Source organism: Physella acuta, unplaced genomic scaffold (genome assembly GCF_028476545.2).
Source record: "Physella acuta isolate Inbredline_101_S28 unplaced genomic scaffold, ASM2847654v3 ptg000357l, whole genome shotgun sequence".
Lineage (NCBI taxonomy): Eukaryota > Metazoa > Mollusca > Gastropoda > Physidae > Physella > Physella acuta.
Window position 1 is genome coordinate 279,182 of NW_026731876.1, and position 25,839 is coordinate 305,020.

At 45.1% G+C, this 25,839-nt stretch overlaps 1 protein-coding gene across 1 annotated transcript; it reads left to right on the forward strand.

The window, feature by feature from the left end:
* Window positions 1-140: 140 nt before the first annotated feature.
* LOC131941309 (polycystin-1-like protein 2) lies at window positions 141-24,375 on the forward strand. The gene is made up of 25 exons (XM_059300503.1): window positions 141-278; window positions 542-830; window positions 989-1,245; window positions 2,427-2,654; window positions 7,421-7,517; window positions 7,688-7,808; window positions 8,065-8,230; window positions 8,693-8,842; window positions 9,133-9,270; window positions 10,281-10,451; window positions 10,695-10,820; window positions 11,086-11,268; window positions 14,315-14,438; window positions 14,569-14,684; window positions 14,904-15,041; window positions 15,672-15,843; window positions 16,459-16,612; window positions 17,791-17,980; window positions 18,584-18,718; window positions 19,475-19,663; window positions 19,823-19,941; window positions 21,239-21,479; window positions 21,841-21,986; window positions 23,470-23,641; window positions 23,900-24,375. The coding sequence occupies exons 1-25, from the start codon at window positions 141-143 to the stop codon at window positions 24,083-24,085; spliced, it is 4,146 nt and encodes a 1,381-aa protein (XP_059156486.1). The 3' UTR covers window positions 24,086-24,375.
* The last annotated feature ends 1,464 nt before the right edge of the window (window positions 24,376-25,839 follow it).

Here is a 25,839-nt window from a genome sequence, read left to right on the forward strand (position 1 = left end):
TTTACATAAACACAGCAAGTGAATGTATGTATATGTAGGCAGCTACTTATATGTTATATCACTGACTGACATATGTCATGGCGCTGACTGTCATGTCATGGCACTGATGACATATGTCATGGCACTGACTGACACATGTCATGGCACTGACTGCCTGTTCTGTCATACAGGTGTCCCAGTCCACCAACTTCCCACTCAGGTACTCAAAAACTGCTGAAGGAATCTCCTCCAACACCAACTTCGTCTCTATCAACCTGTTCGGCGCCAACAGCTCTAAGGTATGGCCTTGACCAGTGTTTCTTCCAGACTTTTTTCTCCGGGGGGGGGGGGGCACTTGAAATTTTCGGGGGGGGGGGGGGGCGGTAAACTTTCTTCGGGGGGGCGGACACTGTTAAAAGTATATATTTTCTATATAAATTATATAAATTTCATTCCGTTCGGGGGGGGGGGGGGGGGGGCGGTAAAAATTTTTCGGGGGGGGGGGGGGGCTTAATTAATGAATGAATTAAAAAACAAATGAACCTCCTCCTCTGCCCACCAGCTGAGTGTCAAGGATCTCGTGGAGCCAGTCAAAGTTGTGATCCCACGTGACCCCAAAACCTCTGAACCCAGCTACCTGACCGTGAACCCCATGATCCCGTCCTGGGCGACCTTGATGAACTTTGTGACGAACATCAACAGGAGCCACTCGTCCTTCCACATGGACTTCCAGGACATGGACGGCCGGCAGTTCCTGCTGGTGGTCAAGCTCGGGGGTCTGGCCAGCATTGGCAACTCTACAGAGTTCGATAAGTGCGACATGGTCTTTCTGATGCCGCCCAACATGACAGGTAGGGCTGGTGCTGGCTTAACTGCCGATGTCCTAACTGCCCATGTTTTAACTGCTAATGTCCTAACTGCCAATGTCCTAATTGCCAGTATCCTGTCAAAGTCTTTCTTATCAAATTTCACCTATCAATGTCTTACCTGTTATGGGTTCTGTCCCTAGACAAGACGGATAAGAACCACTTCCGGTTCCAGCTGGACAACACGGTGCTGGGCAACTTCACCGGTAAGCTGGCCATAGGTATCCGCGAGCTCAACGACACGGAGTTCGACCTTGACCTCAGCGAGGGCTGCCTGTCGCTGCCTCGCTTTGAGAACGGCACCGACTCGTTCCGGGGCCTGTTCTCCATGAGACAGTACGTCACGCAGTGCCTAGCCATCTCAGACGACGAGGACGACTGGTCAGCTAATGGATGTGTGGTAGGTCAGCTAATGGATGTGTGGTAGGTCAGCTAATGGATGTGTGGTAGGTCAGCTAGTGGTAGGTCAGCTAGTGGATGTGTGGTAGGTCAGCTAGTGGTAGGTCAGCTAGTGGTAGGTCAGCTAGTGGATGTGTGGTAGGTCAGCTAGTGGTAGGTCAGCTAGTGGATGTGTGGTAGGTCAGCTAGTGGATGTGTGGTAGGTCAGCTAGTGGTAGGTCAGCTAGTGGATGTGTGGTAGGTCAGCTAGTGGATGTGTGGTAGGTCAGCTAATGGATGTGTGGTAGGTCAGCTAATGGATGTGTGGTAGGTCAGCTAATGGATGTGTGGTAGGTCAGCTAGTGGATGTGTGGTAGGTCAGCTAACGGATGTGTGGTAGGTCAGCTAGTGGATGTGTTGTAGGTCAGCTAGTGAATATTTGTAGGTCAGCTAGTGGATGTGTGGTAGGTCAGCTAGTGGATATTTGTAGGTCAGCTAGTGGATGTGTGGTAGGTCAGCTAGTGGATGTGTGGTAGGTCAGCTAGTGGATGTGTGGTAGGTCAGCTAGTGGATGTGTGGTAGGTCAGCTAGTGGATATTTGTAGGTCAGCTAGTGGATGTGTGGTAGGTCAGCTAGTGGTAGGTCAGCTAGTGGATGTGTGGTAGGTCAGCTAGTGGATGTGTGGTAGGTCAGCTAGTGGATGTGTGGTAGGTCAGCTAGTGGATGTGTGGTAGGTCAGCTAGTGGATATTTGTAGGTCAGCTAGTGGATGTGTGGTAGGTCAGCTAGTGGATGTGTGGTAGGTCAGCTAGTGGATGTGTGGTAGGTCAGCTAATGGATGTGTGGTAGGTCAGCTAGTGGATGTGTGGTAGGTCAGCTAGTGGATATTTGTAGGTCAGCTAGTGGATGTGTGGTAGGTCAGCTAGTGGATGTGTGGTAGGTCAGCTAGTGGATATTTGTAGATCAGCTAGTGGATGTGTGGTAGGTCAGCTAGTGGATGTGTGGTAGGTCAGCTAGTGGATGTGTGGTAGGTCAGCTAGTGGATGTGTGGTAGGTCAGCTAGTGGATGTGTGGTAGGTCAGCTAGTGGATGTGTGGTAGGTCATTGGGACATTGTGCTCTTAATCTGTGGTTAAACATACAACAAAACCTGTGGTTAAACAGAGTCAAACTTAGGTTCATTAAATCCTCCTGTGTCCTGACAGGTTGGCAGGGAGACGGACGTGAGTAAGACCGTCTGCTACTGCACTCACCTGACGACCTTTGCCGGGGGCTGGGTGGTGGTGCCCAACACCATCGACTGGAGCTACGTCTTCGCCCACGCCGACTTCCTCAGCAACCCCACCATCTACATCACCATCATCCTGACCGGCGTCCTCTACCTGGTTGGTGCCATCTGGGCCAGGCACAGGGACAAGAAGATTTCTGAGACGGTAGGCGGGAATTTGTTGTTTGGTGACAGGAAGATTTCTGAGACGGTAGGCGGGAATTTTGTTGTTTGGTGACAGGAAGATTTCTGAGACGGTAGGCGGGAAATTTGTTGTTTGGTGACAGGAAGATTTCTGAGACGGTAGGCGGGAATTTTGTTGTTTGGTGACAGGAAGATTTCTGAGACGGTAGGCGGGAATTGGTTGTTTGGTGACAGATTTGTGAGACGGTAGGCGGGAATTTGTTGTTTGGTGAAAGATTTCTGAGACGGTAGGCGGGAATTTGTTGTTTGGTGACAGGAAGATTTCTGAGACGGTAGGCGGGAATTTGTTGTTTGGTGAAAGATTTCTGAGACGGTAGGCGGGAATTTGTTGTTTGGTGACAGGAAGATTTCTGAGACGGTAGGCGGGAATTTGTTGTTTGGTGACAGGACGATTTCTGAGACGGTAGGCGGGAATTGGTTGTTTGGTGACAGATTTGTGAGACGGTAGGCGGGAATTTGTTGTTTGGTGAAAGATTTCTGAGACGGTAGGCGGGAATTTGTTGTTTGGTGACAGGTAGATTTCTGAGACGGTAGGCGGGAATTTGTTGTTTGGTGACAGATTTCTGAGACGGTAGGCGGGAATTTGTTGTTTGGTGACAGATTTCTGAGACGGTAGGCGGGGGTTTGTTGTTTGGTGACAGATTTCTGAGACGGTAGGCGGGAATTTGTTGTTTGGTGACAGATTTCTGAGACGGTAGGCGGGGGTTTGTTGTTTGGTAACAGGTAGATTTCTGAGACGGTAGGCGGGAATTTGTTGTTTGGTGACAGGTAGATTTCTGAGACGGTAGGCGGGAATTTGTTGTTTGGTGACAGGAAGATTTCTGAGACGGTAGGCGGGAATTTGTTGTTTAGTGACAGGAAGATTTCTGAGACGGTAGGCGGGAATTTGTTGTTTGGTGACAGATTTCTGAGACGGTAGGCGGGAGTTTGTTGTTTGTTGACAGGTAGATTTCTGAGACGGTAGGCGGGAGTTTGTTGTTTAGTGACAGGAAGATTTCTGAGACGGTAGGCGGGAGTTTGTTGTTTGTTGACAGATTTCTGAGACGGTAGGCGGGAATTTGTTGTTTGGTGACAGGTAGATTTCTGAGACGGTAGGCGGGAATTTGTTGTTTGGTGACAGGTAGATTTCTGAGACGGTAGGCGGGAATTTGTTGTTTGGTGACAGGAAGATTTCTGAGACGGTAGGCGGGAATTTGTTGTTTTGGGACAGGAAGATTTCTGAGACGGTAGGCGGGAATTTGTTGTTTGGTGACAGGACGATTTCTGAGACGGTAGGCGGGAATTTGTTGTTTGGTGAAAGATTTCTGAGACGGTAGGCGGGAATTTGTTGTTTGGTGACAGGTAGATTTCTGAGACGGTAGGCGGGAATTTGTTGTTTGGTGACAGGTAGATTTCTGAGATGGTAGGCGGGAATTTGTTGTTTGGTGAAAGATTTCTGAGACGGTAGGCGGGAATTTGTTGTTTGGTGACAGGTAGATTTCTGAGACGGTAGGCGGGAATTTGTTGTTTGGTGACAGGTAGATTTCTGAGACGGTAGGCGGGAATTTGTTGTTTGGTGACAGGTAGATTTCTGAGACGGTAGGCGGGAATTTGTTGTTTGGTGACAGGTAGATTTCTGAGACGGTAGGCGGGAATTTGTTGTTTGGTGACAGGTAGATTTCTGAGACGGTAGGCGGGAATTTGTTGTTTGGTGACAGGTAGATTTCTGAGACGGTAGGCGGGAAATTTGTTGTTTGGGGACAGGTAGATTTGTGAGACGGTAGGCGGGAATTTGTTGTTTGGGGACAGATTTGTGAGACGGTAGGCGGGAATTTGTTGTTTGGGGACAGGAAGATTTCTGAGACGGTAGGCGGGAATTTGTTGTTTGGGGACAGGAAGATTTCCGAGACGGTAGGCGGGAATTTGTTGTTTGGGGACAGGAAGATTTCTCAGACGGTAGGCGGGAATTTGTTGTTTGGTGACAAGAAGATTTCTGAGACGGTAGGCGGGAATTTGTTGTTTGGGGACAGGAAGATTTCCGAGACGGTAGGCGGGAATTTGTTGTTTGGGGACAGGAAGATTTCTCAGACGGTAGGCGGGAATTTGTTGTTTGGGGACAGGAAGATTTCTGAGACGGTAGGCGGGAATTTGTTGTTTGGGGACAGGAAGATTTCTGAGACGGTAGGCGGGAATTTGTTGTTTGGGGACAGGAAGATTTCTGAGACGGTAGGCGGGAATTTGTTGTTTGGGGGCAGGAAGATTTCTGAGACGGTAGGCGGGAATTTGTTGTTTGGTGACAGGTAGATTTCTGAGATGGTAGGCGGGAATTTGTTGTTTGGTGACAGATTTCTGAGACGGTAGGCGGGAATTTGTTTGGTGACAGGTAGATTTCGGAGACGGTAGGCGGGAATTTGTAGTTTGGGGACAGGAAGATTTCTGAGACGGTAGGCGGGAATTTGTTGTTTGGTGACAGGAAGATTTCTGAGACGGTAGGCGGGAATTTGTTTGGTGACAGGTAGATTTCGGAGACGGTAGGCGGGAATTTGTTGTTTGGTGACAGGAAGATTTCTGAGACGGTAGGCGGGAATTTGTTGTTTGGTGACAGGAAGATTTCTGAGACGGTAGGCGGGAATTTGTTGTTTGGTGACAGATTTCTGAGACGGTAGGCGGGAGTTTGTTGTTTGGTGACAGATTTCTGAGACGGTAGGCGGGGGTATGTTGTTTGGTGACAGGTAGATTTCTGAGACGGTAGGCGGGGGTTTGTTGTTTGGTGACAGGTAGATTTCTGAGACGGTAGGCGGGAATGTGTTGTTTGGTGACAGGAAGATTTCTGAGACGGTAGGCGGGAATTTGTTTGGTGACAGGTAGATTTCGGAGACGGTAGGCGGGAATTTGTAGTTTGGGGACAGGAAGATTTCTGAGACGGTAGGCGGGAATTTGTTGTTTGGTGACAGGAAGATTTCTGAGACGGTAGGCGGGAATTTGTTGTTTGGGGACAGGAAGATTTCTGAGACGGTAGGCGGGAATTTGTTGTTTGGGGGCAGGAAGATTTCTGAGACGGTAGGCGGGAATTTGTTGTTTGGTGACAGGAAGATTTCTGAGACGGTAGGCGGGGGTTTGTTGTTTGGTGACAGATTTCTGAGACGGTAGGCGGGAGTTTGTTGTTTGGTGACAGATTTCTGAGACGGTAGGCGGTACATTTGTTGTTTGGTGACAGGAAGATTTCTCCTCAATTGTTGTCAACAAATCCTAAACTTTTGTCAACAAATCCTAAACTTTTGTTCCAGCTAAAATAAAAGATTTCTCCTCAACAAATCCTAAACTTTTGTTTAAGCTAAAATAAAAGATTTCTCCTCGACTGTTGTCACCAAATCCTAAACTTTTGTTTCAGCTAAAATAAAAGATTTCTCCTCGACTGTTGTCAACAAATCCTAAACTTTTGTTCGAGCTAAAATAAAAGATTTCTCCTCGATTGTTGTCTACAAATCCTAAACTTTTGTCAACAAATCCTAAACTTTTGTTCGAGCTAAAATAAAAGATTTCTCCTCGATTGTTGTCTACAAATCCTAAACTTTTGTCAACAAATCCTAAACTTTTGTCAACAAATCCTAAACTTTTGTTCCAGCTAAAATAAAAGATTTCTCCTCGATTGTTGTCTACAAATCCTAAACTTTTGTCAACAAATCCTAAACTTTTGTTCCAGCTAAAATAAAAGATTTCTCCTCGATTGTTGTCTACAAATCCTAAACTTTTGTCACCAAATCCTAAACTTTTGTTCGAGCTAAAATAAAAGATTTCTCCTCAACAAATCCTAAACTTTTGTTTCAGCTAAAATAAAAGATTTCTCCTCGATTGTTGTCTACAAATCCTAAACTTTTGTCACCAAATCCTAAACTTTTGTTCGAGCTAAAATAAAAGATTTCTCCTCGATTGTTGTCTACAAATCCTAAACTTTTGTCAACAAATCCTAAACTTTTGTCAACAAATCCTAAACTTTTGTTCCAGCTAAAATAAAAGATTTCTCCTCAACAAATCCTAAACTTTTGTTTCAGCTAAAATAAAAGATTTCTCCTCGACTGTTGTCAACAAATCCTAAACTTTTGTTCCAGCTAAAATAAAAGATTTCTCCTCGATTGTTGTCTACAAATCCTAAACTTTTGTCACCAAATCCTAAACTTTTGTTCGAGCTAAAATAAAAGATTTCTCCTCAACAAATCCTAAACTTTTGTTCCAGCTAAAATAAAAGATTTCTCCTCAACAAATCCTAAACTTTTGTCAACAAATCCTAAACTTTTGTCAACAAATCCTAAACTTTTGTTCCAGCTAAAATAAAAGATTTCTCCTCGATTGTTGTCTACAAATCCTAAACTTTTGTCAACAAATCCTAAACTTTTGTTCGAGCTAAAATAAAAGATTTCTCCTCGATTGTTGTCTACAAATCCTAAACTTTTGTCAACAAATCCTAAACTTTTGTTTCAGCTAAAATAAAAGATTTCTCCTCGACTGTTGTCAACAAATCCTAAACTTTTGTTGCAGCTAAAATAAAAGATTTCTCCACGATTGTTGCCAACAAATCCTAAACTTTTGTCAACAAATCCTAAACTTTTGTTTCAGCTAAAATAAAAGATTTCTCCTCGACTGTTGTCAACAAATCCTAAACTTTTGTTGCAGCTAAAATAAAAGATTTCTCCACGATTGTTGCCAACAAATCCTAAACTTTTGTCAACAAATCCTAAACTTTTGTTCCAGCTTGGCATCGCCCCACTAGCAGACAATGACCCCAAGGACCGATACTTTTATGAGATCATTGTCTCGACCGGCTTTAGGAGAAACGCTGGCACTGATTCTCAGGTAAGGTTCTAGACGTTTCTCTGTGAGGTCTTTGTGTCATTTATATGTGGGGTTACTAGGGACTCGTGTTTGTGTGGTTAATGCTGTCATTAGGTGTTAGACTGACCTGTAAGGCAAGGGCTGAACTTTGACATGTTGCTCTGACCTTTGACATGTTGCTCTGACCTCAGGTGTGTTTTGTGCTATCTGGCGAAGACGACGAAAGCGACGCGCGAGTTTTCACCGACAGCAAACGGAAAATCTTCCGGAGGGGGCAACTGGATGGGTTCCTCATGTCTGTTCCCAGGTGAGTCAGTTGGTTCCTCATGTCTGTTCCCAGGTGAGTAACAGGATGAAATAATTCAAGATACTCGTACAGTTTAAATATCTCACCTGTAAAACTGTAGAGCCTAACCAAACTATGGTCACCTGTAACAGTCATCACTAGACCTTAATTGTTTACCTGTACTTGTCTGTAGACCCCTGGGTTACCTGAATTGTTTACCTGTGCTTGTCTGTAGACCCCTGGATTACCTGAAATGTTTACCTGTGTTTGTCCGTAGACCCCTGGGTTACCTGAACTTCATGCGCATCTGGCATGACAATTCTGGGCGTGGCAAGTTCGCCTCCTGGTACCTGAACTATATCATCGTGAGGGACGTACAGACTGACGTCAAACAGGTGTTTATTGCCAACAGGTGGTTCGCTGTGGAGGAGGACGATGGTCAGGTCAGTGACACTTACACCATCCTTACACTTACACCAGCCTCAACCCTAACCCACATCCTTACACTTACACCAGCCTCAACCCTAACCCACATCCTTACACTTACACGATCCCTAACCCACACAATGCACTGAGAATAAATGCGACGTACAGCCACGTCGAGTCCATGCGATGTAACAAAATGTTGATGTGGTGTTGTTGATGTATGCCGATGTTGTGGTGTTGTTGATGAATGCTGATGTTGTGGTGGTGTTGATGTATGGTGATGTGGTTGTGGTAATGTATACTGCTGTTGTGATGGTGATGTATGCCGATGTTATGGTTGTGTTGATCTATGCTGATGTTGTGGTGTTGTTGATGAATGCTGATGTTATGGTGGTGTTGGTGAATGATGATGTTGTGGTGCTGATGTATACCGATGTTATGGTGGTGTTGGTGACTGATGACGTGTCTCCCACCACCAGATTGACCGCGTCATCCCAGCAGCGTCACGTGAACAGCTGGGTGACTTCAGCTACCAGTTTGGTGAGCGGAGCAGGAAAAATCTGGTCGATGGACATCTGTGGTTCTCTGTTGTGGCCCGTCCCCCGCAGTCAAGGTTTACCTGCTTACAGGTAAGTCACCTGCCAGTTAAGGTTTACCTGCTTACAGGTAAGTCACCTGCCAGTCAAGGTTTACCTGCCTGCAGGTAAGTCACCTGCCAGTTAAGGTTTACCTGCTTACAGGTAAGTCACCTGCCAGTTAAGGTTTACCTGCTTACAGGTAAGTCACCTGCCAGTCAACTTTTACCTGTCTGCAGGTAAGTTACCTGCCAGTCAAGATTTAACTGCCTGCAGGTAAGTCACCTGCCAGTCAAGGTTTACCTATCTACAGTTATGTCACACTTATTTATCCTGTCCTACAGAGAGTGTCCTGCTGTCTGTGTCTGCTGTATGTCAGCATGCTGGCCAACGCCATGTTCTACAGGACATCGACCTCAGGTACAGGTGAAACAAGCAGCAGCTCTTTTAGCTTTGGGCCCTTCTCCATCGCACCTGAACAGGTGAGTGGTCTTCACACGTTTACAGGTAGGGTGATACGGTGATATGGTGACTTGGTGATACGGTGACTTGGTGATATGGTGACTTGGTGATATGGTGACTTGGTGATATGGTGACTTGGTGATATGGTGACTTGGTGATATGGTGACTTGGTGATATGGTGACTTGGTGATATGGTGACTTGGTGATATGGTGACTTGGTGATATGGTGACTTGGTGATATGGTGACTTGGTGATATGGTGACACGGTGATATGGTGACTTTGTGATATGGTGACACGGTGATATGGTGACTTGGTGATATGGTGACACGGTGATATGGTGATACGGTGATATGGTGACTTGGTGATATGGTGACTTGGTGATATGGTGATACGGTGATATGGTGACAAGGAGATACGGTGACGTTATAACATGTTGACACGATGATATGGTGACTTGGCGATATGGTGACACGGTGATATGGTGACAAGGAGATATGGTGACGTTATAACATGGTGACACGATGATATTGTGACAGGGTATAAAATGGTGACACGGTGACAATTTGACATTGTGATATGTTGAACAGGTGACAATATCACTAGCCTAAAGACTCAGATCGCGTGACGTAATACAACTATTAGAATTTTGGCCGATCTGAGATGTTGATGTATGATTCCATTTTCAATTCTAAAACAAAAATCATTGCTTGAACCTACAGATATATCGCCATCTCGACAACGGGCTGTATTCGATTCTATTTCATTTTGCTGAATTCGATACCTTATTCATGTCCCTTACCTTAACCCTAATAGTAATTCTATACCACATGACCCTCAAGAATTATCCTAACCGCAGAAATAACACATTGACACTTACCGCAGACATTACTTCGATATTAGATGCTATTTTGTCCTTATGTGATTTTATGAAAATAGAAGAATCGAGTAATTGAATAACAGAAGTGAGTATTGGAGCAGCATCGATCTTAGCGTCAGAAACCAATGGTCTGTTGTTGTCGTGTCTTGCAGATCTTCATCGGCGTGGTGAGCAACCTAATCGTCTTCCCCGTCAACTTCCTGCTCATCTACCTGTTCAGGAAGGCCCGCCCCCACCACAAGCGCCCCTCCCGCATAGACCTGGCTATTAAGGAGGTGATTGAAAACAACAAGCAGGCCTCAATCAATGACGTCAAACCAGAGGTGGGGCTTTAACTCGTGGGGTTTCAGCTGATTCATGCAGTCATGTCAGTATTGTGTCCATGTCACATTTGTCATGTCAGTGTTGTGTCCATGTCACACTTGTCATGTCAGTTTCATGTCAGTATGGTCACATTATCATGCTGGTATCATGTGAGTATTGTGTCAATGTCATGTCAATATTGTTATGTCATTGTTGTGTCATGTCATCATCAACCACTAGCCCAACCTTGCCTTACCCCACAGGTCAGCAGTATCTTCAGCGTGTCCAAGACCCCCACCCTCCCCAAAGACCCCTACGCCACAGACTCCCGACCCCCCACGGGCATGTCGTACGCCTCCACAGAACAGCTGACCCCGAAGAAGAAAAAGGTGGGCTCGTATTTACATGTTTTTACAGCAACAATTTACAGCAATGATATACAGCTACAGTTTACAACTACTTTTCACTTGGCATCTGACCTTGAGAACGCGACTTTTGACCTTGACTAGTGACCGCATTGAGACAATGACATGACCCAGACACCGTGAACTCTGACCTCTGACCACGTGACCTTGACCTCTGACCACGTGACCTTGACCTCTGATCACACGACCTTGACCTTTGATCCCCGACCTTGACCTCTCATCTCCCCAGAAGTTCGAGCTGCCCTGGTATTTCAGCATCATCGCCTGGATCCTGCTGTGGATTGTCACCCTTGGTTCCGTTGTCATGGTGATCTTCTACGGCATCTCCTTCAAGGACGAGACGTGCCGGAAGTGGATCACGTCACTCCTGGTCTCCTTCTTCACGTCTGTCTTCATTACCCAGCCAATTAAGGTCAGTTAATTAGTCGGCTTAAGCAGATCATCGATCTATCAGCCTATCGTCCCATAACCCTTATTGGGGTCTTAAGGGTACCACAGTAAATTATCTCATCATTTTCTGCCATCTGTCTCAGTTCTCTGTTGCTCTTAGTAGTCCTGCAATGGGCAGCCCAGTCCATTCCTTGTTGTCCTCTAGATGTTCTTTTTTGCCATAGTTCTCTCCCTTTATTCTAGGTGTTCCTGTTTGCTATGGTTCTCTCCCTTTATTCCAGGTGTTCCTGTTTGCCATGGTTCTCTCCCTTTATTCCAGGTGTTCCTGTTTGCCATGATGCTCTCCCTTTATTCTAGGTGTTCCTGTTTGCCATGATGCTCTCCCTTTATTCTAGATGTTCTTTTTTGCCATAGTTCTCTCCCTTTATTCTAGGTGTTCCTGTTTGCTATGGTTCTCTCCCTTTATTCCAGGTGTTCCTGTTTGCCATGGTTCTCTCCCTTTATTCTAGGTGTTCCTGTTTGCCATGGTTCTCTCCCTTTATTCTAGGTGTTCCTGTTTGCTATGGTTCTCTCCCTTTATTCCAGGTGTTCCTGTTTGCCATGATGCTCTCCCTTTATTCCAGGTGTTCCTGTTTGCTATGCAGGGTTCGTACGCAGTCTGGAAAGTCTGGAAAAAGTCTTGAATTTCGAAAAGTGAATTTAAGACTTAAAAAAGTCTGGAAAATCGCTAGTTTTTGGGCAGGATTTTTTAAAAGTCTGGAAAAAGTCTGGAATCTAGTTTTAGAAACAAAACTTCGTAGTCCCTATTTTCCAACTTAAAAAATTGCTATTTTTAAGTGAATTTACTCCAATTTTTTTTCCCGCGCTATCGCGCGGGTTTACACTATGTTTGTTGTGACGTTTTTTCGCTGGTTCGCAGAAAAAATGCTCAGTTACTACGTCATTGGGAGAAGAGGGGAAGGGAGGGAAAGGATATTTTGTGGCACGACTGACCGTGTGAATGTGTTACAAGTACTTACAATTGTGGTTTAATAAAAGAATGATCGCCGTCATGATTGTTAGGCTCTCGATTTTACCCGCTATTTTTTCATCGTTTGAGTTTGCATGCAGCAGTCATAAAAAAAATATGGGGGGGGGGGGGAGGATGTGTGAGTGGTAGCTTAGATATAATTTATCAGTATGTAAGGCGTCATCCATTTATGACTTACAACAATTTTTCGGATTTTAGACCTCCCCCCCTTCCCCCCCCCCCCCCTCTGTCCACACCGCGTTCACTTACTTTGGATTAATATTAACATTTATAAGATTAATAAGTCGCAAGGCCTCCTTGGGTTCATACCTGTATTTCTGTTTGCTTCAGCTTACCAAAGAGGTACTATTTTTTATTTAGGAGTCGTCCATAAATGACGTCACACTCCGGAAAGTCGGGAGGAGGGTTTTATAAAGTGTGACGACACGCTCTTGCAATAATGTTAGGGCAGATATAAATACCGTGTTTTATTTACACGCTGTGATGGGTTTTTAAAACACCAGCACAGTCGTCTTAATTTTACATTCTACTCGCAAGATACACGTTTTATGTTTGTTTTAGAATGTAATCACATCCATGTGTACGTCATAAATGGATGACCCCTTTAATTTTAATCCACCTTCCATTAAACTGTTTTTGAAATCTTTGCAAATGCTGACGATTAAAGTTACTACCCCGCCCCTCCTTTTAACATCGGTCACTTGTGTGAACTCACCGTGACCCCAAGTGCGTAGTTGGTACCGCTTAGTAAGTAGAGTGGGGGAGGGGGTATAAGTCACAGCACAGTTCATGTTATGACGTATTAAACAGGCATACTGAAGTCTAGACTACTATGACCTCACAGTGACCCCTTCACCGTGTCGTGTCTGTGGGGGAGGGGGGGGGGGGAGAAAGAAGGATACCGGCAACTTTTTTTTATTGCAGACCTGTTTCTCAGCTATTACTATAAGCACAAACAGTGAATGATTTTTATTTTATTTTTTGCTCCACATTTTTTTTTACAAGTAGCCTATATTTATTTAGGCTACTTAACAAGAGCAGACCTAAATTAATACATTACATTATAATTCTTTAAAGTAATTAACTCTCACTATTATGCAATACCATTTTAATGATAGTTTAATTGAAAACATAAGCAATTAGATCAGGAACAGATTACATAAGTCTAATGTTGGAAACAAAACAGTTGCATCATTTTAATCAATTATTTTAATTATTAAAATTTTAGGTAGGGTGGAGTAGGCAAACTAGAGAAAGTTTACTATGAATATAGCTCAATTGTCTAAAATAAATGTCAATTTAGTATAAGTAATTATAATGACAGTACAAATATTGCATTTTAAAAAAATTATTCGCTAACACATTATCTGTCTAAAGTCTGGAATTTTTCCAAAAAAGTCTGGAAAATGTCTGGAAAAAGTCTGGAATTTCATTTTCAAAAAGCAGTACGAACCCTGGCTATGGTTCTCTCCCTTTATTCCAGGTGTTCCTGTTTGCCATTGTTCTCTCCCTTAATTCCAGGTGTTCCTGTTTGCCATTGTTCTCTCCCTTTATTCCAGGTGTTCCTGTTTGCCATGATTCTCTCTTTTTATTCCAGGTGTTTCTGTTTGCCATGATGCTCTCCCTTTATTCCAGGTGTTTCTGTCATTAATGTCTCTCTCTATTCCAGGTGTTCCTGTTTGCTATGATTCTCTCCCTTTATTCCTTTTTGTCATTGTTCTCTCCTTTTATTCCAGGTGTTCCTGTTTGCCATGATTCTCTCCTTTTATTCCAGGTGTTCCTGTTTGCCATGATTCTCTCCCTTTATTCCAGGTGTTCCTGTTTGCCATTGTTCTCTCCTTTTATTCCAGGTGTTCCTGTTTGCTATGATTCTCTCCCTTTATTCCAGGTGTTCCTGTCATTAATGTCTCTCCCTTTATTCCAGGTGTTCTTGTTTGCTATGGTTCTCTCCCTTTATTCCAGGTGTTCTTGTTTGCTATGGTTCTCTCCCTTTATTCCAGGTGTTCTTGTTTGCTATGATTCTCTCCCTTTATTCCAGGTGTTCCTGTTTGCTATGGTGCTCTCCCTTATCTTCAAAAACCCCAGCAACGAGGAAGAGGACGAAGACGATGACGAGGAGCAGCCACAGGTCGACCCCGACAGTGAACTGTTGCACAGCGATGGTAGGTGCAGTAGAGTTAGGGTGGTCCAATGGTAGGTACAGTTGTGTGGTCCAGTGGTTTAATGCTAGGATATATCTTTGTTTGCTAGACTCCAGATTAACAAATATCTCCCCCCCCTCCCCCACCCCAGTGGTTGCAGCGACCAGACCCCGTAAGATCGGCTACAAACCGCCCGACCCTCAGATGCTGGAGAGACTGAGAGCCACCAGGATGAAGGAGATCCAGATGTGGGCCATCATACGAGAGGTAAACTTGTCATACGGGAGGTAAACTTGTCATAGGGGAGGTAAAATTGTCATAGGAGGGTAAACTTGTCATAGGGGAGGTAAAATTGTCATAGGAGGGTAAACTTGTCATGTTGAAGGTAAAATTTTTAAGCTGAAGTGTAAAAACCCTGAGTTCACTCAGCTCAAATGTTCAAGGTCGAGTACAAATGTTGAAGGTCATTTGTTGTCTCCCCCCAAGGTCATCATCTACTCGTTCTTCCTGTGGATCCTGATGGTCATCTCCTACCGTCAACTGGGCGCTGGCAACTTCCTGTACAAGAACAACATGAAGCGGGTCTTTATTGAGAACCTTGAGTCAGACATAGATTTCTATGGGGTAGGTCATACAGGGGTTATGATTAGGTCAGGGTTAGGTCAGGGTTAGGTCATGCTTAGGTCACGTTTAGGTCATGCTTAGGTCAGGGGTAGGTCAGGGTTAGGTCATGCTTAGGTAAGGTTAGGTCATGCTTAGGTCATGCTTAGGTCAGGGTTAGGTCACGCTTAGGTCATGCTTAGGTAAGGTTAGGTCATGCTTAGGTCATGCTTAGGTCAGGGTTAGGTCACGCTTAGGTCATGCTTAGGTCGCGCTGAGGTCACTCTTAGACAGTGTTTCTTTCAGACTTTTTTCGGGGGGGGGGGGGCACTTGATATTTTCGGGGGGAGGGGCGGACACTGGTAAAAGTATATGTTTTCTATAAAAATTCCATTTCGTTCGAAGGGATGGGGACCGGTAGACTGTCTTCGACGTGGGGGGAGGGGGGGGGGGGGGGGGGGGCTTGGAACTCTGCTCTTAGAGCAATGTAGGTAACATATAGATACAGTCTAACAATTAATTAATTAATTATCGACCTGGAGAAAAAAATACGGGCATCAAATAACAAGTTAGTCACGTGTTCACATGTCTAGCTTAGTCACTCAGTGACTAAACAAATGACCTGACTGTTGACGGATGTGTTCAAATTTTCAGCTGAAAAACGCTAAAGACTTCTGGGACTGGACCCGCTCTGGACTGGTGAACGGGCTGAGAGCGGGTCCCTACTCTAACGGGTACCCGCCGCTGCTCCTGCGGGCCTACATCAACGACAAGGTGTCCAGGATTCTGGGATACGCCACCATCCGACAGCTACGTGTTAAAAAAAGTAATTGTTTTGTTATTGGCTGGCCACTTTGTTAGTGGCTGGCCACTTTGTTGGTGGTTGGCCACTTTGTTAGTGACTGGTCACTTTGTTAGCATTCTAAGACTTTGTCAAGTTACGGTTAGCCAGGTTAAAGACTAACTTGTGTAGTACAGGTTACGTCTAAACTTGTCAAAGTCGAATGGTTAGACTCTAACCTAAACTTATAAAGATAAAAAATAGAATATCCATTACATGACACAAATGATTGAACTAGTAAACCAAATCTACGGCCTATAAAGCAAACAATAGTCATTATATTTTTATAGACTTGTACTACAGGAAATTTTTTGTTCCTAACCTCATGTTCCTTGTTCCCTGTCTTATTTCTAACCTCATGTTCCCTGTCTTGCTCCTAACCTCATGTTCCCTGTCTTGTTCCTAACCTCATGTTCCCTGTCTTGTTCCTAACCTCATGTTCCCTGTCTTGTTCCTAACCTCATGTTCCCTGTTCCCTGTCTTGTTCTAACCTCATGTTCCCTGTTCCCTGTCTTGTTCCTAACATCATGTTCCCTGTCTTGTTCCTAACCTCATGTTCCCTGTCTTGTTACTAACATCATGTTCCCTGTTCCCCGACAGACCAGTGCAAGGTTCCCGACGCTGTCCGGGGAATCATCAGAGAATGTAACGTCATGTACGACATGCTCGACCAGGAGGAAAACTCGTACACCCCAGGGTGGGGGAAGGCGCTGGGTCGGGGGGCAGCTAACACGGCAGAGGAGTATATTTACAGGTACTGTGTGGGGGTGGGGGTGTGGGGGTTGTGTGTGGGGGTGTGTGGGGGTTGTGTGGGGGTGTTGTACATTTTCAGGTACTGTGTGGGGGTGTGGTGTGTGGTACATTTACAGGTACTGTGGGAGGGGGTGTGTGGGGGTGTGGTACATTTACAGGTACTGTGTGGGGGGATGTGGGGGTTGTGTGGGGGTGTGGTACATTTACAGGTACTGTGTGGGGGTGTGTGTGGGGGTGTGGTACATTTACAGGTACTGTGTGGGGGGATGTGGGGGTGTGGTACATTTACAGGTACTGTGTGGGGGTGTGTGGGGGTGTGGTACATTTACAGGTACTGTGTGGGGGTGTGTGGGGGTGTGGTACATTTACAGGTACTGTGTGGGGGTGTGTGGGGGTGTGGTACATTTACAGGTACTGTGTGGGGGTGTGTGGGGGTGTGGTACATTTACAGGTACTGTGTGGGGGGATGTGGGGGTGTGGTACATTTACAGGTACTGTGTGGGGGTGTGTGGGGGTGTGGTACATTTACAGGTACTGTGTGGGGGTGTGTGGGGGTGTGGTACATTTACAGGTACTGTGTGGGGGTGTGTGGGGGTGTGGTACATTTACAGGTACTGTGTGGGGGTGTGTGGGGGTGTGGTACATTTACAGGTACTGTGTGGGGGTGTGTGGGGGTGTGGTACATTTACAGGTACTGTGTGGGGGGATGTGGGGGTTGTGTGGGGGTGTGGTACATTTACAGGTACTGTGTGGGGTGGGGGGTGTGGTACATTTACAGGTACTGTGTGGGGTGGGGTGTGTGGGGGTTGTGTGGGGTTGTGTGGGGGTTGTGTGGGGGTGTTGTACATTTTCAGGTACTGTGTGGGGGTGTGGTGTGTGGTACATTTACAGGTACTGTGGGAGGGGGTGTGTGGGGGTGTTTATGGGGGTGTGTGGTACTTACATGCAGTGGGGGGTGTGGTACATTTACAGGAAGTGTGGGGGGTGTGTGGTACATTTACAGGTATTGTGTGGGATGTGGGGTACATTTACAGGTACTGTGTGGGGGTTGGGGGTTTGTGGGATGGGCTTACGACTAGAAGTATATTATTTAGTACTCTTGGGGCGGGTGAAATTTTAATACTGGGGGATCTTAAAAATATACGTGTATGTGTATGATGCTACATGCTACTCTCACAGGGACTCCTCAGAGCTGAATGGCTACCCCTACTGGGGGGTGCTGAGCATGTACTCGGGGGGTGGCTACGTGGCAGCACTGAACGGGTCAAAGTCCGATCTGGTGGAGACCTTCAACAGACTGGAGGCCGAGAGGTGGATAGATAGATACACCAGGGCTGTCTTTGTGGAGTTCACGGTCTACAACCCTCAGGTAGGTTTACACCTGGCTGTCCCCACAACCCTCAGGTAGGTTTACACCTGGCTGTTTGCTAGCTGTTAATTATATGACAGTTTAGTAAATGACATTTTTACAAGCAATTATTTAGTTCGCAGCGTCTGTTTGTTTGTGGGTTTGTCCTTGAGATAATTTGTCCTGAGATCATTTGTCCGTGAGATAATTTGTCTGGGACATTTGTCCTGAGATCATTTGTCATGCCTACTTATTTGGACAAAATTTTAATTAATTCATAAAAAAATTAATAATAAAATGAATGAATCTGTCAGAAGTGCCAGAAATTTCGCTCGGGCGTTTCGATCTATGCAGACCGACAGACTTGTTGAGGAAGCGTTAAATAAAAGCTTGTAAAAATTTCTTTCTTTCATAAAAGCTTTGGTCGCTCATGAAATCTTTTATATATTTCAGCAACCAAAGCTTTTATGAAAGAAAGATTAGTTTTATTTTCTTATTTTCAGTGCATTTAAAATCTTTTTGCAATAAAGGTTTTTTATATTAGTTTTAAGTCTCCAAAATTGTTTACTTACACATTGTATCTAACCTGAACCGTACATAATGACCTGACCTTTGAACCTGCAGGTGAACCTGTTCGCCATCAGCACCATCCTGGCAGAGTTTGACCCGAGTGGCGGCATCGTCCAGACCTACAGGTTCGAGCCGGCCATGTTGCTACCCTACATGTCGTCAGCCATGTTGTTCCAGCTGGCTTGTGAGGTCAGTCACCTCGTTCTAATCTTGACCTCTGACCTAATGTTGACCTTTGCAGGTGTCTGACCTAATGTTGACCTCTGCAGGTGTCTGAACTAATGTTTATGTCTGACCTAATGTTGACCTCTGCAGGTGTCTGACCTAATGTTGACCTCTGCAGGTGTCTGACCTAATGTTGACCTCTGCAGGTGTCTGACCTAATGTTGACCTATGCAGGTGTCTGACCTAATGTTGACCTCTGTAGGTGTCTGACCTAATGTTGACCTCTGCAGGTGTCTGACCTAATGTTGACCTATGCAGGTGTCTGACCTAATGTTGACCTCTGCAGGTGTCTGACCTAATGTTTATGTCTGACCTAATGTTTAACTCTGCAGGTGTCTGACCAAATGTTGACCTCTGCAGGTGTCTGACCTAATGTTTATGTCTGACCTAATGTTGACCTCTGCAGGTGTCTGACCTAATGTTTATGTCTGACCTAATGTTTAACTCTGCAGGTGTCTGACCAAATGTTGACCTCTGCAGGTGTCTGACCTAATGTTTATGTCTGACCTAATGTTTACCTCTGCAGGTGTCTGACCAAATGTTGACCTCTGCAGGTGTCTGACCTAATCTTGACCTCTGCAGGTGTCTGACCTAATGTTGACCTCTACAGGTGTCTGACCTATGTTGACCTCTACAGGTGTCTGACCTATGTTGACCTCTGCAGGTGTCTGACCTAATGTTGACCTCTGCAGGTGTCTGACCTAATGTTTACAATTGCAGGTGATCTACCTGATATTCACCCTGTTTTTCATCATCCGCGAGGGGAGGGAACTCTACAAGTCCAGGCTGACCTACTTTACCAGTTTCTGGAACCTGGTGGAGGTCGGCATCATCGCCATGAGCCTCGCCGCCATCGTCATCTACTTCTACAGACTTTTTGTCACCAACGACCTTACCTCCTCCTTCAAGGTCAGGCTCTGTCCACTTCGTTGTTTGATTCAACCTAGGCATTAGCTTATAGTATCAGTAAAATCGTTCGAAACTTAAGTATTTGTAGGTGTTTATATAAAACTTGTCATCAAGTTGTATCCGACTTGTCACAAACTTGACATTTGATCTCCCATTCAGTCGACCCATGGGAACGGTTATATCAAGTTCCAATATGTCGGCTACTGGAACGAGATGTTCTCCTATATGATCGGATTCCTCGTTTTCTTCGCCACACTCAAGTTCCTCAAACTTTTAAGGTAGGTTTCATCTCGTATGGTTTCCTTGTCTGCTTCGCCACACTCAAGTTCCTCAAGCTTTTAAGGTGGGTTTCATCTCGTATGGTTTCCTCGTCTTCTTCGCCACACTCAAGTTCCTCAAGCTTTTAAGGTAGGTTTCATCTCGTATGGCTTCCTCATAGGTAGGTTTCAAGATTTTGTTCAGTCTATCATGTCAGCACTTGTACAGTAAACACAATAAGTTGTGTACATGTTATATGATGAACACATTTTAGACCAAGGAACAACGAGTTGCAGTTAGTTTGTTTAACTACTACATATACAATATGTTTGTTTAGTTACCATAGTAACACGGTTGTTTACCAACAGGTTCAACAGGAAGATCTCCATGCTGTCGTCCATCTTGTTTAGTTACCATAGTAACACGGTTGTTTACCAACAGGTTCAACAGGAAGATCTCCATGCTGTCGTCCATCTTGTTTAGTTGCCATAGTAACACGGTTGTTTACCAACAGGTTCAACAGGAAGATCTCCATGCTGTCGTCCATCTTGTTTAGTTACCCTAGTAACACGGTTGTTTACCAACAGGTTCAACCGGAAGATCTCCATGCTGTCGTCCATCTTGTTTAGTTACCATAGTAACACGGTTGTTTACCAACAGGTACAATAGGAAGATCTCCATGCTGTCGTCCATCTTGTTTAGTTACCATAGTAACACGATTGTTTACCAACAGGTTCAACAGGAAGATCTCCATGCTGTCGTCCATCTTGTTTAGTTACCATAGTAACACGGTTGTTTACCAACAGGTTCAACAGGAAGATCTCCATGCTGTCGTCCATCTTGTTTAGTTACCATAGTAACACGGTTGTTTACCAACAGGTTCAACAGGAAGATCTCCATGCTGTCCTCCATCTTGTTTAGTTACCATAGTAACACGGTTGTTTATCAACAGGTTCAACAGGAAGATCTCCATGCTGTCGTCCATCTTGTTTAGTTACCATAGTAACACGGTTGTTTACCAACAGGTTCAACAGGAAGATCTCCATGCTGTCCTCCATCTTGTTTAGTTACCATAGTAACACGGTTGTTTATCAACAGGTTCAACAGGAAGATCTCCATGCTGTCGTCCATCTTGTTTAGTTACCATAGTAACACGGTTGTTTACCAACAGGTTCAACAGGAAGATCTCCATGCTGTCCTCCATCTTGTTTAGTTACCATAGTAACACGGTTGTTTATCAACAGGTTCAACAGGAAGATCTCCATGCTGTCGTCCATCTTGTTTAGTTACCATAGTAACACGGTTGTTTACCAACAGGTTCAACAGGAAGATCTCCATGCTGTCCTCCATCTTGCAGCACAGCGCCAAAGGCCTGCTCCACTTCGGCCTCATCTTCACCATCGTCTTCATGGCCTTCACCCAGCTCTTCTACCTGACCTTCATGCACATCGACATCGGCTACGCCAGCTTCATCTCCGCTGTCGTCACCACAGTCTTGATGATGATGGGCAAGTTCGACATCTACTCCATGATTATGACGGAGCCGTACCTGTCTCAGGTAGGACATTTCCCTCACACGACGACCCGTTCCTCCCTTCTATCTGTGATTGTTAATGTGAGGCAGAAGACCATGTGCTTGCACAGCTCAGCTTGGGGTCAAGTGTGGTGGTTCAAATGTGGTGGTTCAAATGTGGTGGTTCAATTGTGGTGGTTTAAATAGTGGTGGTACAAATGGTGGTGTTTAGACATAAGTCACACCCCGGGGGAGGGTGGAGGGCTTTTTGTGGTGTCATCTCCGTCCTCTCTAATTCCCTGTTGTACTTATATATGCTCATATATTGTGACAAGGGCAATAACTGACTTTTAGGGACATAATTTGTGTGTACATTTTGACAAGGGCAACAACTCTGGTGTTTCAGATCTTTGTCCTCCTGTACGTGATCGTGGTCAGCTTCATCATCGTCAACATCTTCGTCTCTATCCTCAACGAGACGTTCTCGGCCGTCAGGGAGGACGTCAGCAAACAGGGGAACGAGTTTGAGATAGTTGACTTCATGCTGCAGAGGTAAGTTGACTTCATGCTCCAGAGGTGAGTTGACTTTACGCTCCAGAGGTGAGTTGACTTCATGCTGCAGAGGTAAGTTGACTTCATGCTACAGAGGTGAGTTGACTTAATGCTCCAGAGGTGAGTTGACTTCATGCTGCAGAGGTGAGTTGACTTCATGCTGCAGAGGTGAGTTGACTTTACGCTGCAGAGGTGAGTTGACTTTACGCTGCAGAGGTGAGTTGACTTTACGCTCCAGAGGTGAGTTGATTTTACGCTCCAGAGGTGAGTTGACTGCATGCTGCAGAGGTGAGTTGACTTTACGCTGCAGAGGTGAGTTGACTTTACGCTGCAGAGGTGAGTTGACTTTACGCTGCAGAGGTGAGTTGACTTTACGCTCCAGAGGTGAGTTGATTTTACGCTCCAGAGGTGAGTTGACTGCATGCTGCAGAGGTGAGTTGACTTTACGCTGCAGAGGTGAGTTGACTTTACGCTGCAGAGGTGAGTTGACTTTACGCTCCAGAGGTGAGTTGATTTTACGCTCCAGAGGTGAGTTGACTGCATGCTGCAGAGGTGAGTTGACTTCATGCTCCAGAGGTGAGTTGACTTCATGCTCTAGAGGTGAGTTGACTTCATGCTCCAGAGGTGAGTTGACTTCATGCTCCAGAGGTGAGTTGACTGGATGCTCCAGAGGTGAGTTGACTTCATGCTCCAGCGGTGAGTTGACTGGATGCTCCAGAGGTGAGTTGACTTCATGCCACAGAGGTGAGTTGACTGGATGCTCCAGAGGTGAGTTGACTTCATGCCACAGAGGTGAGTTGACTGGATGCTCCAGAGGTGAGTTGACTTCATGCCACAGAGGTGAGTTGACTGGATGCTCCAGAGGTGAGTTGACTTCATGCCACAGAGGTGAGTTGACTGGATGCTCCAGAGGTGAGTTGACTGGATGCTCCAGCGGTGAGTTGACTGGATGCTCCAGAGGTGAGTTGACTTCATGCTCCAGAGGTGAGTTGACTTGATGCTCCAGAGGTCAGTTGACTTGGTGCTCCAGAGGTCAGTTGACTTGGTGCTCCAGAGGTCAGTTGACTTGGTGCTCCAGAGGTCAGTTGACTTGATGCTGTAGAGGTGAGTTGACTTTACGCTCCAGAGGTGAGTTGATTTTAGGCTCCAGAGGTGAGTTGACTGCATGCTGCAGAGGTGAGTTGATTTCATGCTACAGAGGTGAGTTGACTTCATGCTGCAGAGGTGAGTTGACTTTACGCTCCAGAGGTGAGTTGACTTGATGCTCCAGAGGTGAGTTGACTTCATGTAACACGTAGATCAGCGGTGAAATACAGGGTTTAAACAGGTGGGTCACTTGGTGGTCTTGTAGCCCGACCCCCACCACACACAGAAACACCATAATATTCACACAGGTATTGCTATTGCTAGATGGGTGTCTAGATTTGACCTGCCTACCTGGCTAGTCAGTTGAGTTATAGACCACCTTGTTGTATCCGCGCAGATTCAAGAAGTGGACGGGGATTGGTGGATCTGCCGACCAATCAGAAGCGTCGCCTGAACAAAATGGCGAGACCAACGAAACTAAAGGTGAAAAGTCCCGTGACCACATTGATGACTTCCCAGACAGGATCGAGAAGCTGCTTAAGTCAATCAGTCATGTCTACAACGATCAGGTAAGTCAGTCAGTCATATCTCCAAACCTGAAGTTTGTACACTTAAAACTAAATACACCGGAAGTGTGTACACTTAAAACTAAATACACCTGAAGTGTGTACACTTAAAACTAAATACACCTGAAGTATGTACACTTAAAACTAAATACACCTGAAGTATGTACACTTAAAACTAAATACACCTGAAGTATGTACACTTAAAACTAAATACACCTGAAGTATGTACACTTAAAACTAAATATCTTATCATCTTCCCAGGAAAACTACGCCATGTTCTACCAAAAGAAACCATATGCTGCCCCACCCCTTCCGTCCAACAGCCCCGCCCCACCCCCGCAGAGCAGCGCCCCTGCCGGTCACGTGTTCAGGAACAACCGGAGCATATCCCCTGCCCCACAGGCAAGACGTAGGGACAGCGTGATAGCCAGGGTCCAGACAGACTAGCAGCGGCTGGCACCACAGGGATACACTCGCCAAGATTCCAGAAAACAGATTGCTACATGATGTGTGACAAACCAAACTTCTCTACAAACACACCAGCTACCAGCTTTCAATAGTGAACTACAACGTGGTGACGTCTAACTACCAACCTCACCATCTCACTTTCTCTAACTACCAACTGACCAAATAATGTCCTTCTATAACTTATGTTTGCCCCACACTACCACATACCCCACACTAACTACCACATCTCACACACTTACTGCCTCACACTAACTACCCTGTCCCACCCTAACTACCACCTGCTCCACACTACCACCTGCTCCACACTACCACCTGCTCCACACTACCACCTGTCCCACACTAACTACCGCCTGTCCCACACTAACTACCACCTGCTCCACACTAACTGCCCCACACTAACTACCGCCCGCCCCACTCTGTCCCACACTAACTACCACCTGTCCCACACTGCCTCACACTAACTATCACCTGCCCCACACTACCACCTGCCCCACACTAACTACCACCTGCCCCACACTATCACCTGCCCCACACTAACTATCGCCCGCCCCTCACTAACTACCACACTGCCCCACACTAACTACCACCTGTCCCACACTAACTACCACCTGCTCCACACTAACTATCACCTGCCCCACACTGCCCCACACTAACTACCGCCCGCCCCACACTAACTACCGCCCGCCCCACACTAACTACCCCCTGCCCCACACTAACTACCACCTGCCCCACACTAACTACCACCCGCCCCACACTAACTACCACCCGCCCCACACTAACTACCACACTGTCCCCACACTAACTACCACCTGTCCCCACACTAACTACCACTATCCCCACACTAACTATCGTTCGCCCACCTGTAACTACTAATGTCACACAAACTTTGAAAGTTGTAAGTTAAAAGCACCTTTGACAATCTAAAATTAGTTAGAGCTTAATTACCCAGTTTTAACAACATAATTAATCAATTCTAGTTGTAGCTCCTACTCTATGTAGCCATTCAAATATATCGTAGTTTTCATTCATGTTTTGGTATCACTCAATCCTTTCAACCATTCTTTAGGTAGGGTTTACACCATTTTGTTGGGGGGGGGGGGGGATGTGAAAACCCAAATATTTTTTTAGCTGAACCAGTTACGATAAAAAAAATCGTACTTTTTTTGGATTAAAATTTGTTTGTTTGCGCCAGGTAAACATTATTGTATGATACAAATAAAAAAAAACAGGAAGGGGTAGAAATGAAATCAATTGCTAATTTACAATGTTGAGCCCCATTTGAAATCCGTCCATTTACAAGAACCATAACTGTGTTTGTTGTAGATAACTTCCCTTTGTTCGATATAGTCACTTTATAAAACCTTTTTTTAAATAATAGCATTTGTCCAGTAATTTTTCGGTCAGAAGTGATGGCAGTTTAAACAATTAAATCTTTAAAAAATAATTTAAAATTCCATAGGATGATGTCATAAAACTATAGGTTAATGTCACATATGTTTTGATACACATAGAATCTTTTGCTAAAACAAGTATTTTATAACAGGTCATTAAGCTTTTTTTTTAAAAATGTGTCGATAAAATGTAGATAAGCCGTGTATTTTTTTCGTAAAAAAATCTTTATAACTGTTACATTTTTTTTATTTTAATCAACTGGTTATTGTTTACTATTACAATAAAATGTTTAAAAAAATCTTTGAAAGTGATACCAATTGTTTCATAATAAAAAGGTGTTT

What these genes read in the sequence shown, in the direction of transcription:
- LOC131941309 (XM_059300503.1), top strand. Translation starts at nt 141, where the DNA reads ATGGCACTGACTGCCTGTTCTGTCATACAGGTGTCCCAGTCCACCAAC. An exon ending in CAGACATAGATTTCTATGGG is followed by an intron (nt 15,042 to 15,671) that starts GTAGGTCATACA and finishes TCAAATTTTCAG; the next exon opens with CTGAAAAACGCTAAAGACTT. An exon ending in AAGTTCCTCAAACTTTTAAG is followed by an intron (nt 19,942 to 21,238) that starts GTAGGTTTCATC and finishes GTTTACCAACAG; the next exon opens with GTTCAACAGGAAGATCTCCA.